This window comes from Nanorana parkeri, unplaced genomic scaffold, assembly GCF_000935625.1.
Source record: "Nanorana parkeri isolate BGI_ZX_2015 unplaced genomic scaffold, ASM93562v1 scaffold565, whole genome shotgun sequence".
Taxonomy (NCBI): Eukaryota; Metazoa; Chordata; class Amphibia; order Anura; family Dicroglossidae; genus Nanorana; species Nanorana parkeri.
In genome coordinates this window covers 776929-789829 of record NW_017306833.1, presented here as the reverse complement: position 1 = coordinate 789829, position 12901 = coordinate 776929, and the positions used below count along the sequence as shown (strand labels likewise).

The 12901-nt window shown below is 44.0% G+C and overlaps 1 protein-coding gene across 1 annotated transcript in view; it reads right to left on the bottom strand.

Moving 5' to 3' along the window:
- LOC108791662 (hepatoma-derived growth factor-related protein 2-like) overlaps positions 1 to 9015 on the bottom strand; it is a 96423-nt gene extending 87408 nt beyond the window's left edge. Inside the window, exons 1-2 of the mRNA XM_018562203.1 lie at positions 8897 to 9015; positions 8461 to 8537 (exon numbers count right to left, since the gene is read on the bottom strand). Coding sequence (XP_018417705.1) covers positions 8461 to 8537; positions 8897 to 8968 — 149 coding nt within the window. The 5' untranslated portion in view covers positions 8969 to 9015. The remainder of the gene's footprint in view (positions 1 to 8460; positions 8538 to 8896) is intronic.
- Positions 9016 to 12901: the final 3886 nt, after the last annotated feature.

The following is a 12901-nucleotide window of genomic DNA, read 5'->3' as shown; positions in this document are numbered from 1 at the left end:
ACTCTTCTCCCGAAAATATTATATTATTTCCGAGCTTTATTATAGCAGTACGTAAACCTGATCTACAGAAATTCCAATCGTGTATATTTAAGTTTATATGGGATAATAAGAGCTCCAGGATTTCAAAAAAGGTACTGTATAAAACCAGAAAGGCGGGAGGATTGGGGGTCCCCAATCTACTTCAATATTATAGGGCTGCCCGTATTGCACAGATTTCCGGGGTATACAATCAGAAGTATCTCCCAGATTGGGTCCTGATGGAGCCCTTGTCAGCTTCAAAAGGTGCCGATCGATCAATTAAAATGGATGCTCTTAAGACAGAGACCGGCGATTATATGAAGTAAGATAGCCCTAGTAAGGAGGGGAGGGTGGGAACCTTGGTAGAGAGTCTATTGAATTATTATTTAGTTGAATTTTTTCCCCTCCTTTTTTTTTTTTTTCTCTCCCGAAGAATTGTCCCTTTACTTCTTAGTTGTAAACTGGTGTAAAACACAGGGGGAGTGTAGGTTAAATAAATGAACTAGATATAATATCAGCCGACATTAAATGACATTGATTAGTATATAGTATACAAGTTAAAAATGATGTTTTTTTCAAAAGGACATGTTTATAAATCATAATTTTTTGGGGAGTAGGAAAGAGGAGGGAAGGGTAAGGGGAAGAGCAAGAATGTTAGTAATATAGGGGAATATATGATTGTATGTATGTATGAATGAATGTATGTAAGATATGTGTATATGTTGTTATTGTGAAAATATAATAATAATAAAAGACTTTTGAAATACAGATTGATAGTTAAGCAGGATAGTAGACCAAATTGAGAGAGAAGAGAAAGCAGGTTAGGTAAGGAAACTAAGGTTTGTAAGAGAGAGAAGGATGTCGTCAGCAAACAGGCATAGTTTGTGATGTGTACCATTTACGGGTACACCCGTAATATTGGGATGGTTGCATATCAAATGAGCCAGGGGTTCAATAGCCAAGGCGAACAGTAGAGGAGAAAGGGGGCAACCCTGTCTAGAACCGGTATTTGTACCTTTAAACAAAACACATGGCAACATAGAGCAAAAGTCAACAGTCTGCTGCGGGGTATGGTACACTTGACCAGGAGTAAACTCTAAGTTAGCAGTAAAACTGATAGGAAGAACAAGTGTGCATAGCTAGGTGGAAACAGCGGCTGGAGTGTCAAAGAAGAAGGCCTTGTCTCCATCAGCAACTCAAATGCGACTGGGGTGAAGAAGACTATACTTGATTCCCTCGTCTAGGAGCCTCCGGTGAACCTCAGTAAAGGACTGAAATTAATGGTAAAAGCCGCGCTGTGTGAATGAGACCGCAACGTGTCAGATATAGTAGATACTGACCTTAAAGTAATGTGACACAATGTGTAAAAAGTGCAAAACAAAAAAGAAACGCATGTATATAACATGCACCTTAGTGTAAATGTAATTGCTACAAAATATCCATAATGAAAAATCCAATGCACTAAATATTAACTGTGAATCAATGTGATGCAATGTGCAAAGAATACCGACAAGAAAAACGCACGTGTGTAACTTGCACTCCAGTGAAAATAATAAATGGTTAAAAAATGTCCATGATCCTGGATCTTCAATAGTCCATTAAGTAAATAGAAGATAAAACATTGGATGTAGAATAAACTTAGTCTCCTGTGACTATCAACAGAGAAATCTTCTGGAATGCACCTCACCTTTAGCAGAGACCCACCAGGGTCTGTATGCGCTGTTCCTCTAATGCATCAGATATGCATTATTTTATCTGATGCATAGGCCATTCGGATGAACTGTCTGTTTCCAATTCCTGAGACTGCAAGAGAGTCTGTACCTGAGAGGAGGTAATCACTGGGAGGTATTCGGCATCAGGTGCTTCCTCTACCTGTTTTGAATTAGAGGAACAGCGCATACAGACCCTGGTGGGTCTCTGCTAAAGGTGAGGTGCATTCCAGAAGATTTCTCTGTTGATGGTCACAGGAGACTAAGTTTATTCTACATCCAATGTTTTATCTTCTATTTACTTAATGGACTATTGAAGATCCAGGATCATGGACATTTTTTAACCATTTATTATTTTCACTGGAGTGCAAGTTACACACATGCGTTTTTCTTGTCGGTATTCTTTGCACATTGCATCACATTGATTCACAGTTAATATTTAGTGCATTTGATTTTTCATTATGGATATTTTGTAGCAATTACATTTACACTAAGGTGCATGTTATATACATGCGTTTCTTTTTTGTTTTGCACTTTTTACACATTGTATCACATTACTCCAAGGTCAGTATCTACTATATCTGACACTTTGCGGTCTCATTCACACAGCGCGGCTTTTACCATTAATTTCATACGTTATATCTGACCACACAGATTTCAGCTGCTGCTTAACTTGACTAGAGTAGTGGCGCGAGGTTTCACATCATTCACTCAGTAAAGGACTATTGATGTTTTATCTCGGGCGAATAATCCGGAAAAAAGTATATGCAGGAATTTTCAAACATCAGAGAGGGATGTTTGTGGGCCTCAGTGAGAATCAAGTTTCAATGCAGGTAATTTAGCAGACAAATAAGGAAGGCTCTCTGTGGCGCTGCGGGCACCGGCGGTTTAGGTGGAACGTGGTGGGCACACTCCACCACAAAGGTGGATGGGATATCGTTCAAGTGCAGGAGCTCCACGAGAAAGGACTCTGTGAAGTCGGCAGGCCTATTTCCCTCTGCATGCTCCGGAAGGCCCAAGACTGACATTATTGGGTCTGCGTCTATTCTCAGTGTCAACAGACCGTTCATGGAGAGATCTCACCTGCCGCTGGAGTGCACAAGTCCGTGGAGTCAAACCGCACTGTATCTTCCAGCTTTGATATGCAGCTTTCCGCCTTAGTCAGACAGGTTCAGAATTTTTTAATTTCTAGGGCTGCAACAACTAAATCGATTATTGAAAAAGTTGTCAACTTTTTAAATCATCGATTAATCGGCTTCCGATTAGTTGGCACTGTTCACAGCTCCGCGCTGCGTGCCGCACCTCCTCCCCACCTCACGCTCGCCAGACCCGCCCGCATCCACACCTCCTCCCCACCTCACGCGCACCGCCCGCCCACATCCACGATCCACACCTCCTCCCCACCTCACGCGCACCGCCCATCCACATCCACATCTGGGATTTGTATTCCTCTATAGCTGATGGTACATTGTGCTGTATATTATACATAGGAATACAAATCTCAGCAATACATTATACACTGTATGTATAATGTATTGCTGGGATTTGTTGTATTTCTATATAGTTGGTGGTATTCTGCATTACGCTGTATAGAGGACTACAAATCCCAGCAATAATACATTATACAACGCAATGCAGAATACCACCAGCTATAGAGGAGCACAACAAATCCCAGCAATAATACAGTGGGAAATGCCGAATACCACTAGTTATAGAGGACTACAAAACCCAGCAATAGTACATTATACAGCGCAATGCAGAATACGGCCAGCTATAATGTACTATTGCTGGGTTTTGTAGTCCTCTATAGCCGGTGCCATTCTGAATTCATTGCTGTATAATTTTACACTTTTCATTTCCCTATATTACACACCACACTTTTTTTTTCCATTTTACTTCCACCGCTCTAAGCTTGCTCCTGTAATGGACTACAACCTCAATATAAAACTAGTAGTCCATCACTGGAGCCATTTTGTAAAAATTGTATTTTATCCGATTAATCGAACTTAATAAATCGGCTAACTAATCGATTTTGAAAATAATCGTTAGCTGCAGCTCTATTAATTTCATTCCTGATAAACCCAATATCCGTGGATAGGGGTGAGTGCTTCCTTGCAGGTGGTAATGGCTGCAAGAATATCTGTGCCCAAGGGCTGGGCACCTACTGCCTCTGCTGGAGCAGTCCGAGTGCTGACCGACATTCTGTCCAACATGGCCTCATCTGAAGAGGCGCACAGAGGGCCCATCGCGGCTCCCGAACATTTCTGATTGCTCATATATATATTTGAAGGTATCCAAAACATGTTCAGCTGTCCACAATGTGGGAGAGATCAAGAGGAGTGACAGAGAGCTGAAAAAATAGAAGCCGTGCCATGATAACATAAGGATGAAGGTAACAGAGCTCTGCCAGCACACATCTGCCCCAAATCACATCCTAACCACGCCTCCAACTGCTTTATTTTTAGGAATTTCTGAAAGAAACAAACATAATTTCTCAAATATGTTAAGACCCTTTGCATTCAAAGTGAGCAGGGTAGGTATGAATCTGGGCATCTTCCTGAGGGGACAAGAATAAAGCAGACTAACGGAGTCCATCACTCTAAGATAAAAAAAGGTGTGCTAAGGGCCATTCCCCACTGACAGTGTGAAAGGGTAGGGGTATAACAGGAAAATGGAAGAAAAGAGGAGTAGGGAAAGAAAAAAAGAGGTAAGATAGAGATCTATTTCCCTAGCAAGAATCCTCTCAAAATACCCCAAAAGTTTAACGTCCAGATGGAAAGAGTAGAAGGTTTACAACTAAGACCAACAGTTTGGGCTAATAGACTGGTCTTGCTCAGTCGACTGTGTTCTAGACGGCTTACATATGTGTCCACTTTAACTGTAACTATAGAAGTTAAAGAAGAAAACATAACACTACCATCACTACTGAGGGCAACGTAAAATTATGGGAAGTAACGGGTACATTATGTAACCAGGAAAATCAGGTAGTCTGAGATAGCACATGCAGAAATTACAAAGCAAGGAGGATGGATTCTAACCGAGACCACATGGTTTGTGTACGAATCAAGACCCTACAATAAACAAATTCTAATCAAATAATGAATTAGAAAATACATGAAAAAAACATTGACATCAAGTCCAGGCCGCAAAGCATAAATAAAAGAGGATGTTACGCCGGCAAGGTGGGGTGAAGATTAAAAATTGTAGTTTTCTTCAAAAAGTAATTAAGGATGGCACAAGTCTAACCCAAAAGAGACACAATTTTCTTTCCAGGAGCACACCAAGGAGTATATTTCATGTTAATATAAGGCCCCATTCACACCTAGGCGTATTGTAATATGCGCGATCGTCACGCGTTTTTTTTACCGCGATTCGCGGTAAAAAAGTTGCGCGACCGTCACGCGATTCCAAAGGCTACCTGGCTGTATCCCAATGGGAAACGACCTACAAAACGGCCCAAAGTAGTCCCGGGACCTTTTCAGGCGTGGGCCGTTTTGTAGGGCGTTAGGGACGGGCGGAAATACGCCTAGGTGGGAACGAGGGCATTGACTACAATGCCATTTATTTTTTTGACCGTTTTGTAGCGCGTTCGTCGAGCGTAGGACGCGCTACAAAATGGTCAGGTGTGAACGGGGCCTAAGGAAAGAAGACAATAACTGTTTAAGAATAAAAATAAACAGGCACAGACTCAATATCACTTTGTAAACATGGAGACCCTCCTCTTCAGAAAGGAAGCTCAAAGCATCCCAGGAGTAAACGCAAATGATATCATTGAATAGACCCTTTTATCATCCTCATGGAACACAGGAAAATGGTTAAACAAAAATAAAACAGTCGCTGGTAACCAGGGAGGTAGCCCAGAAAAAATACTCGCCAGTCTCGATCAGGAAATCCCTCAAATACAGTAGGCAATGTTAGAGGTTGCCCAGCAATTAAACCTAATAATAATGTATTATTAATATAAACTTAAAATAAGAAATATGCCTAAGCAAAAAACAATAGCATGCCTAAGATATCTATAACGCACATAAGAGCACTGCAATAAAAAGTATAAGGAAGGAATAGGGTTGCTAAATTAGGTCTTAAGTGTGTCTTGCATCTTCAGCCCAAAAAAAAAAAAAAAAAGAGTAAGATAGAGCAAAATGGGGGATGTCTGTTGTCAAACGATGCTCATTTTTCTGTTTCAATATTTTTATTAAAGTTTTGCAGAAAATATACATAGAGAAGTGAAGTGGTTCACGTTGCTCCACCACAGCAGTTTATCAGAAAAACAATATAAACATATCGAATGCAACAATATAGTAAATGAATAGTAGATCAAGTAATAGTAGAGCAAGTAGGGGTCTTATCCTGAAAAGGAGAACTACGGGGTTAAGGCTTTTCCCCATAGTTCTCCTTAGGGTAACGGGAGGACACAAACTAGCGTCCTCCCGTCACCCTAGGCTCAGTATACCGCGAGCTACAGCTCGCGTTATACTGAGACGCCGCAGCTGAAGCGGATCCCGACAATTATGTCTGCATACGCCCAGCTGCGTGAGTGACAGCTGGCTCTGTACCAGTCAGCGCTGGCGGATCGGAGCGGGGAGGGGGGAATCCAGCCCCTCCCCTGTCACGGCAGAGAGTTGTGACAGGATCGAGAGGTGAGCGAAGCGCCGGTATGTGTTCGCTCACCTCCCCAACTACTGAGCCGACCTGTGACAGTCTCATTGTCACAGGTCGGCTCAGATTATGAGGCTGAGTGAAAAGCACTCGCCTCATAGTTCTCCTTTAACGATGTAGTGGCCACCAACTATTCTACTTACCATTCTATGTATATAAAGTTTGGGAACTAATTATGGGGTTAAGGTGATACCACACCCCAAAAAGAAGTATACAATATTAAAACATATGTGAGGGCTTTTTAGGCACTACTACTTTTTTATTGGTACAAAGTTAAAATTAATTTGCATAGTTAAAGCACACACAAAAAAAAAAATCCTTCCTTCACTCATAACCTCCCTTATATAGATACCAGCAATGTTGATTATTTGTTTGATGACCACAGAGTCCAATTAATGTGATATTATGGGTTAGGGATATTATGGTAATGTCATGGTATCAAAAGGGTGCCAACGTGTTTCACGCCCAATATAAGGCCTTTTTCTGGAGGAAGGGAGAGTACTGTTGTGGTCTCCACGGACGCTAGCTGGCGGCATCATGTTCTACTTATCAGGTGGAGCTTAAGAACCCCTGTAAGCCTTAAAGTGACATTAAACCCTCAGATTTTTTAACATAAACCAATACTGTAATGTGTGCCTTACTGTAATCCATGGTTGTTTCCCTTCTCTTTGCTGTTCTTCCTTTTAAATCCTTATGTCTTCTCATGCTTGGGGAGAACTTCCCTTTGCAGCTCAGGGCCTCTTCCTGTAGTGCTGGCTCAGGTTACAAACCTATACACAGACACCATATATCCATTCCTGAGACAAGGCAGTCTGCTGCAAAACAGAAGTTCTGCCCAGCATGAGAACAGATACAGAATTAAAAGGAAGAGCAGCAAAGAGAAGGGAAACTACCATGGATTACAGTAAGGCACACATTACAGTGAGCGCTAAACGCCTTAGGAACTGCAACACCCAAAATTTAGTTAGTTTAGTGTTAGCAATGATTGATGGTCATATAATTATGGCCTACACTCCCAACGGTTGCAGTGATTTGTATCTTGTGCGGCACATTGGGTGCAATCGTTGTTTTTGCACGTAGGCTTTATTGCTATCACATAGGGGGCTAAGAAATGATTGCAAATATACAGTGACAGGTCCTCATTATGGAGACATCAGGCATCTTTTAGACCCTAAATGTCACCTAGGGACCCCCAAAGAAGCTGATGAAGCAGAGATCTGTTTCACTACCTTCTTTTTTGGCTACAGCAGATGTTGAAATGACAGGCTGAAATGTGATGTAATTCAATCAAACCACATCACAAACACATTCAGTGATCAAAGGGGGAGATTCGCCGCTGGAAGTTTTCTGATCTCCATGCAAAGACTCACCGTGCCGGTCCTCGGACGAAACAGGGGTCAGTGGAGCCTGGGATAGACAGCTGAAGGCGGAACTGATGCAATACACATCACTTCCACATTCAGAGATCAGAGGGAAAAAATCAGCAGGAGGACATGTGTTGGTCACCCTCCGATCTTTATTCAGAGAGCCACCGTGCCAGTCCAGGGCCCGCATGGGGGACAGTGGAGCCTGGGACAGGCAGTGGTGGAGGTGTTACACACTTGCACACAATATACAAGCGACCGGGCGGCTCTATAGCCACCTAAACACTTGTATGTAAACAGCCATCACCGCCTGTGTAAAATGTGAAAAGTTTCCCATTTCTGCGCACCACCCTGCGGTTTAAAACACCCACCAGCATTTAAGTGTTCCATCCGGCCGTTCAATTACAACAGTTGGACAGGAAGTGGTTAAGCAATACTAATATAAATAAAAAGCAATAGCAAAAAAAGCAATGTAAGAATTGAAAAAAATATAGCAGGGGATTTTTAAAAACTGGAGTGGACACAATCTGGAGCAGTTGCCCATAGCAACCAATCAGCTTCTCTTCAGTCTTTAGTGAAGCTTTCAAAATGAACGCTAGATTGGTTGCCATGGGTAACTGATTCAGATTCTGTCTACTAACATTTTGGTAAATTCTCCACAATAGAATTGTATGTTAATATTGAAAGCAGACTGCATCCAATAAACTTACGTCTCATGGGTCCCATAAAAAAATATAGCATACTTGTTTGGAGGCGGTTTCACTGCTCCATCTCTGATATCATCAATCTAAAAAAAAAAACAAAAAAAAACACATCATTAACCATACATCTGAAAAAATAAAACAAGAACATATAAGCAACTGTATACATTTTGTTTTACAACCTCTTAACTCTTTTTTAGAATTAACCATTAATAGCCCACATATAACAAAAACACAGCACCTGGCAATTAACCTCTCACTAGGTCATAGGCCGGGATTTGTAGTACTGGAATTAAACCAGCAATAGAGACTTCGTAAACATTTTCACGTGAATGCCCAGACACCCACCCCAAGGACTAAACCCGCGGTCTTTCTAGGCCATTCCTGATCAGCCCGCGTTACCTATCAGATTTCCTAACCCTACCATAAGTAAAGTGGATCTAACCCGTGCCGGCCAGTGAGGATAGCCCTTCATCTTGGCGAACACCAGATCCCCCGGCTTAAAATTCACTGGCATATTGGGCTATTAGCAACTACCACTCTTGTAGCCACACTAAGCGTTAATGTCTCCTCAGCGGAAGTACCACCTCCTCTGATTCAATTCGGTCTCAGCCCTGTCAGTCTCGCACTTGTCCTCTGACTGTGCTGCTCGGTAAACGGAACTCGGCGAAGCGACTTCCGTGTTTTGGTTTTGATTGTTGCGTTTTTGTCTTGTGGTCAGGTAAGCCAGCGTTTGTCCACAATAATCATGCTCAGAGGGTGTGATATATCGCTTTGTCAACCGTTTTTTGTTTACTTTGCTAATGGTTGTCTGTTTTCTTTTTCATTAAACATAGGAACCCAGGTCGTCCTGTACCCTCGCAGTTATGAAAAAGCTGTTTCAGGGCGTTAAAACTGACCTGACATTTAAGTCTGCAGGACCCGGCCGCCGGTTGAACGAGGAGAAGAGGTAGTCTCTAAATATTAAAATGCATTTTCGTTCTATATTGTTTTCCTGGTCCTATATGTCATTTTTCAGTGATTGGAACAAGAAGAATTTGACAGAAAACTAAATAATGTCCAGTATCTCAGACCACAGCCATATTTGCAGGCCTGAACTAGATTTTAGTTTTGGGGAAGTGGCATCACTTACGGCCCCAGTATCACTTCCATGATAAACAGTCCCCATTCACACCTAGGCGTCAGCGTTTCCTTGCATTTTACGCACGGTTTCCTTTGCGCGTTTTTACGTGCTTATTGCGCGTTCCCCTAAATAGATGCGCATTTTGGACGTGTTTCTGTAGATGAGTGTTGTCCAATGAAAAGAAGTCCTGCCCATGACATAATAAACTCCTACACATTAGCCAAAGGGTTAACAACGACAGCCTTTCAGCAGCTGTGGAACTACAGCTTTATAAAATCACCAGGAACGGTCCTGGTTTGACGCTATGTAGCAGGAATCAACACTATGTGACTTTGGAAACCTGTAAAATGTCCCATAAACCGGCTCTAAACGACATGCGAAATCCCACTTGATGAATACCGAACGGTATCTGTATCGTATTCACATTTCTACGCTCGCACTCCATATACAAACAATGAGATTAATAAGAGCCCGCAGCCATTGGCGCCGAGCGCGGCCTACGCACGCTCCTGAAGCCCTCCAGCGGCTCTACAGTACACAGAGCTGCTAGGCCCGGGCTCTCCGTCGGCTGGGCCTTCATTAGAGGCTGCAGTGCACAGCGAGTGTGATGCATATAAAAGTCTGTACACAGAGAAAAGAAACAGGCATGACACCCAGAGGTAGCTGTATATTGGGATTTGTAGTTCCACAACACATTGAGATCTGCAGCTGCACATACCTACAATAGCCACACAAGCAAGCAGAAACATAAGCTACAACAGTATCACAACTTTAGATGCACCAAATGTCACATGCACATGTCTTACCTTTGCTGTTCTTCAGAGATGAGGGAAAGATTCCCGTTCTGGCCAAATCTGGCAAGCAATTTGCATGGTTGTGCCTGTATTAGCCTTATAAATGCCTCAGAATCAACATTTTGCAGACATGAATCAGCCATTTTGTTTCCCAGTGTGCTTTTCAGGTGGTCTTCCACAATGTATATGCGCCTTAACCACTTGCCGTCCGCCCGTTGCAAAAAAATGGACGGCAAAGTCACATTGGTGGGTTGCCGTAACTAGACGGCATTTTTTTTCTGCTCGCGCGTGCCCCCTAGCACACGGGCAGAAAAAAACGGGTCCGATGTAAAGAGCCGTTACCGGCTGTTTCACATACACACGATCGGCGGCTCTATAGCCTGCCAATCGTGTGTATGTGCTGGCTGCGTGCCCCCACCCCTTTTCTGACGCTCACCTTCAATCCTGGGATCCGCTATCCCATCTGCGGCTCGAGAGGTAAGCTGGGAGGGAGTTCAGCATTTTCCTCCTTGCTGAACTCCCTCTGTGCTGTGAATGCGGAAGTGATGAGTAATACATCACTTCCGCATTCACCTGTCAGTCATCTGGCTGCTATAGCCAGAGAGAAGAAGCTGATGAAGCAGATCTGTGCTTCATCAGCTTCTTTTGGGGTCCCCAGGTGACATTAGGGGTCCTAGAGACCCCTAATATCTCCATAAAGAGGACTTGTCAGTGTGACTTTGCTATTATATAGGGGGATTGTTATCCCCCTATGTAATAGCAATGACATTAAGTTTAAAAAAAATTGTTAAAAATAGAAATATAAAAAAAGTTAAAAAAAAAAAAAAATGTTTTAAGTCCCCCACCCCCACATTTACGCACATAAACGTAAATACGCATCCGTTGCACTAGCACACAAAAACGACAATTGTGCTACACACTGTGATCGCCCGCAGCGGTATTGCAGCAGGAAAACGCGCAATCTGTAAAATAGTGACAAAACAACTTGCCCGGCGCCCGGAACTACATGTTCCGGGCGTCGGGCATTACGAATTCCACACCCCTGCTCTCTCGCTCTCGTTCTTGCTCTCTCTCGTTCGCTTTCTCTCTCGTTCGCTTTCTCTCTCGTTCGCATTCTCTCTCGTTCTCTCTTTCTCTCTCGCTCTCTTTCTCTCTCGTTTAAAGTAAGCTTTATTGGCAGGACCAAATGCATTTTTGCATTGCCAGAGCATATGGGGAGGTTATATGGGGTGGGGGTAGTGGGACATTATTAGGGGTTAAGAAAAAAAACCCAGCCCTGCTACTTGTCCGTAGCAGGGCTAAAATAGTGACAAAACAACTTGCCCGGCGGCCGGAACTACATGTTCCAGGCGTCGGGCGATACGAATTCCACACCCCTGCTCTCTCGCTCTCGTTCTTGCTCTCTCTCTCGCTCTTTCTCTCATTCGCTTTCTCTCTCGTTCGCTTTCTCTCTCGTTCGCTTTCTCTCTCGTTCGCATTCTCTCTCGTTCTCTCTTTCTCTCTCGCTCTCTTTCTCTCTCGCTCTCTCGTTCTCTCTTTCTCTCTCGTTCTCTCTTTCTCTCTCTTTCTCTCTCGTTCTCTCTTTCTCTCTCGTTCTCTCTTTCTCTCTCGTTCTCTCTTTCTCTCTCGTTCGTTCTCTCTCTCTCGTTCGTTCTCTCTCTCTCGTTCGTTTTCTCTCTCTCTCGTTCGTTTTCTCTCTCTCTCGTTCGTTCTCTCTCTCTCTCTCGTTCTCTCTCTCTCGCTCGTTCTCTCTCTCTCTCGCTCGTTCTCTCTCTCTCTCGCTCGTTCTCTCTCTCTCTCGCTCGTTCTCTCGCTCGTTCTCTCTCTCGCTCGCTCGTTCTCTCGCTCGCTCGTTCTCTCTCTCTCTCGCTCGTTCTCTCGCTCGTTCTCTCTCTCGCTCGCTCGTTCTCTCGCTCGCTCGTTCTCTCTCTCTCTCGCTCGTTCTCTCGCTCGTTCTCTCTCTCGCTCGCTCGTTCTCTCGCTCGCTCGTTCTCTCTCTCTCTCGCTCGTTCTCTCGCTCGTTCTCTCTCTCGCTCGCTCGTTCTCTCGCTCGCTCGTTCTCTCTCTCTCTCGCTCGTTCTCTCGCTCGTTCTCTCTCTCGCTCGCTCGTTCTCTCGCTCGCTCGTTCTCTCTCTCTCTCGCTCGTTCTCTCGCTCGTTCTCTCTCTCGCTCGCTCGTTCTCTCGCTCGCTCGTTCTCTCTCTCTCTCGCTCGTTCTCTCGCTCGTTCTCTCTCTCGCTCGCTCGTTCTCTCGCTCGCTCGTTCTCTCTCTCTCTCGCTCGTTCTCTCGCTCGTTCTCTCTCTCGCTCGCTCGTTCTCTCGCTCGCTCGTTCTCTCTCTCTCTCGCTCGTTCTCTCGCTCGTTCTCTCTCTCGCTCGCTCGTTCTCTCGCTCGCTCGTTCTCTCTCTCTCTCGCTCGTTCTCTCGCTCGTTCTCTCTCTCGCTCGCTCGTTCTCTCGCTCGCTCGTTCTCTCTCTCTCTCGCTCGTTCTCTCGCTCGTTCTCTCTCTCGCTCGCTCGTTCTCTCGCTCGCTCG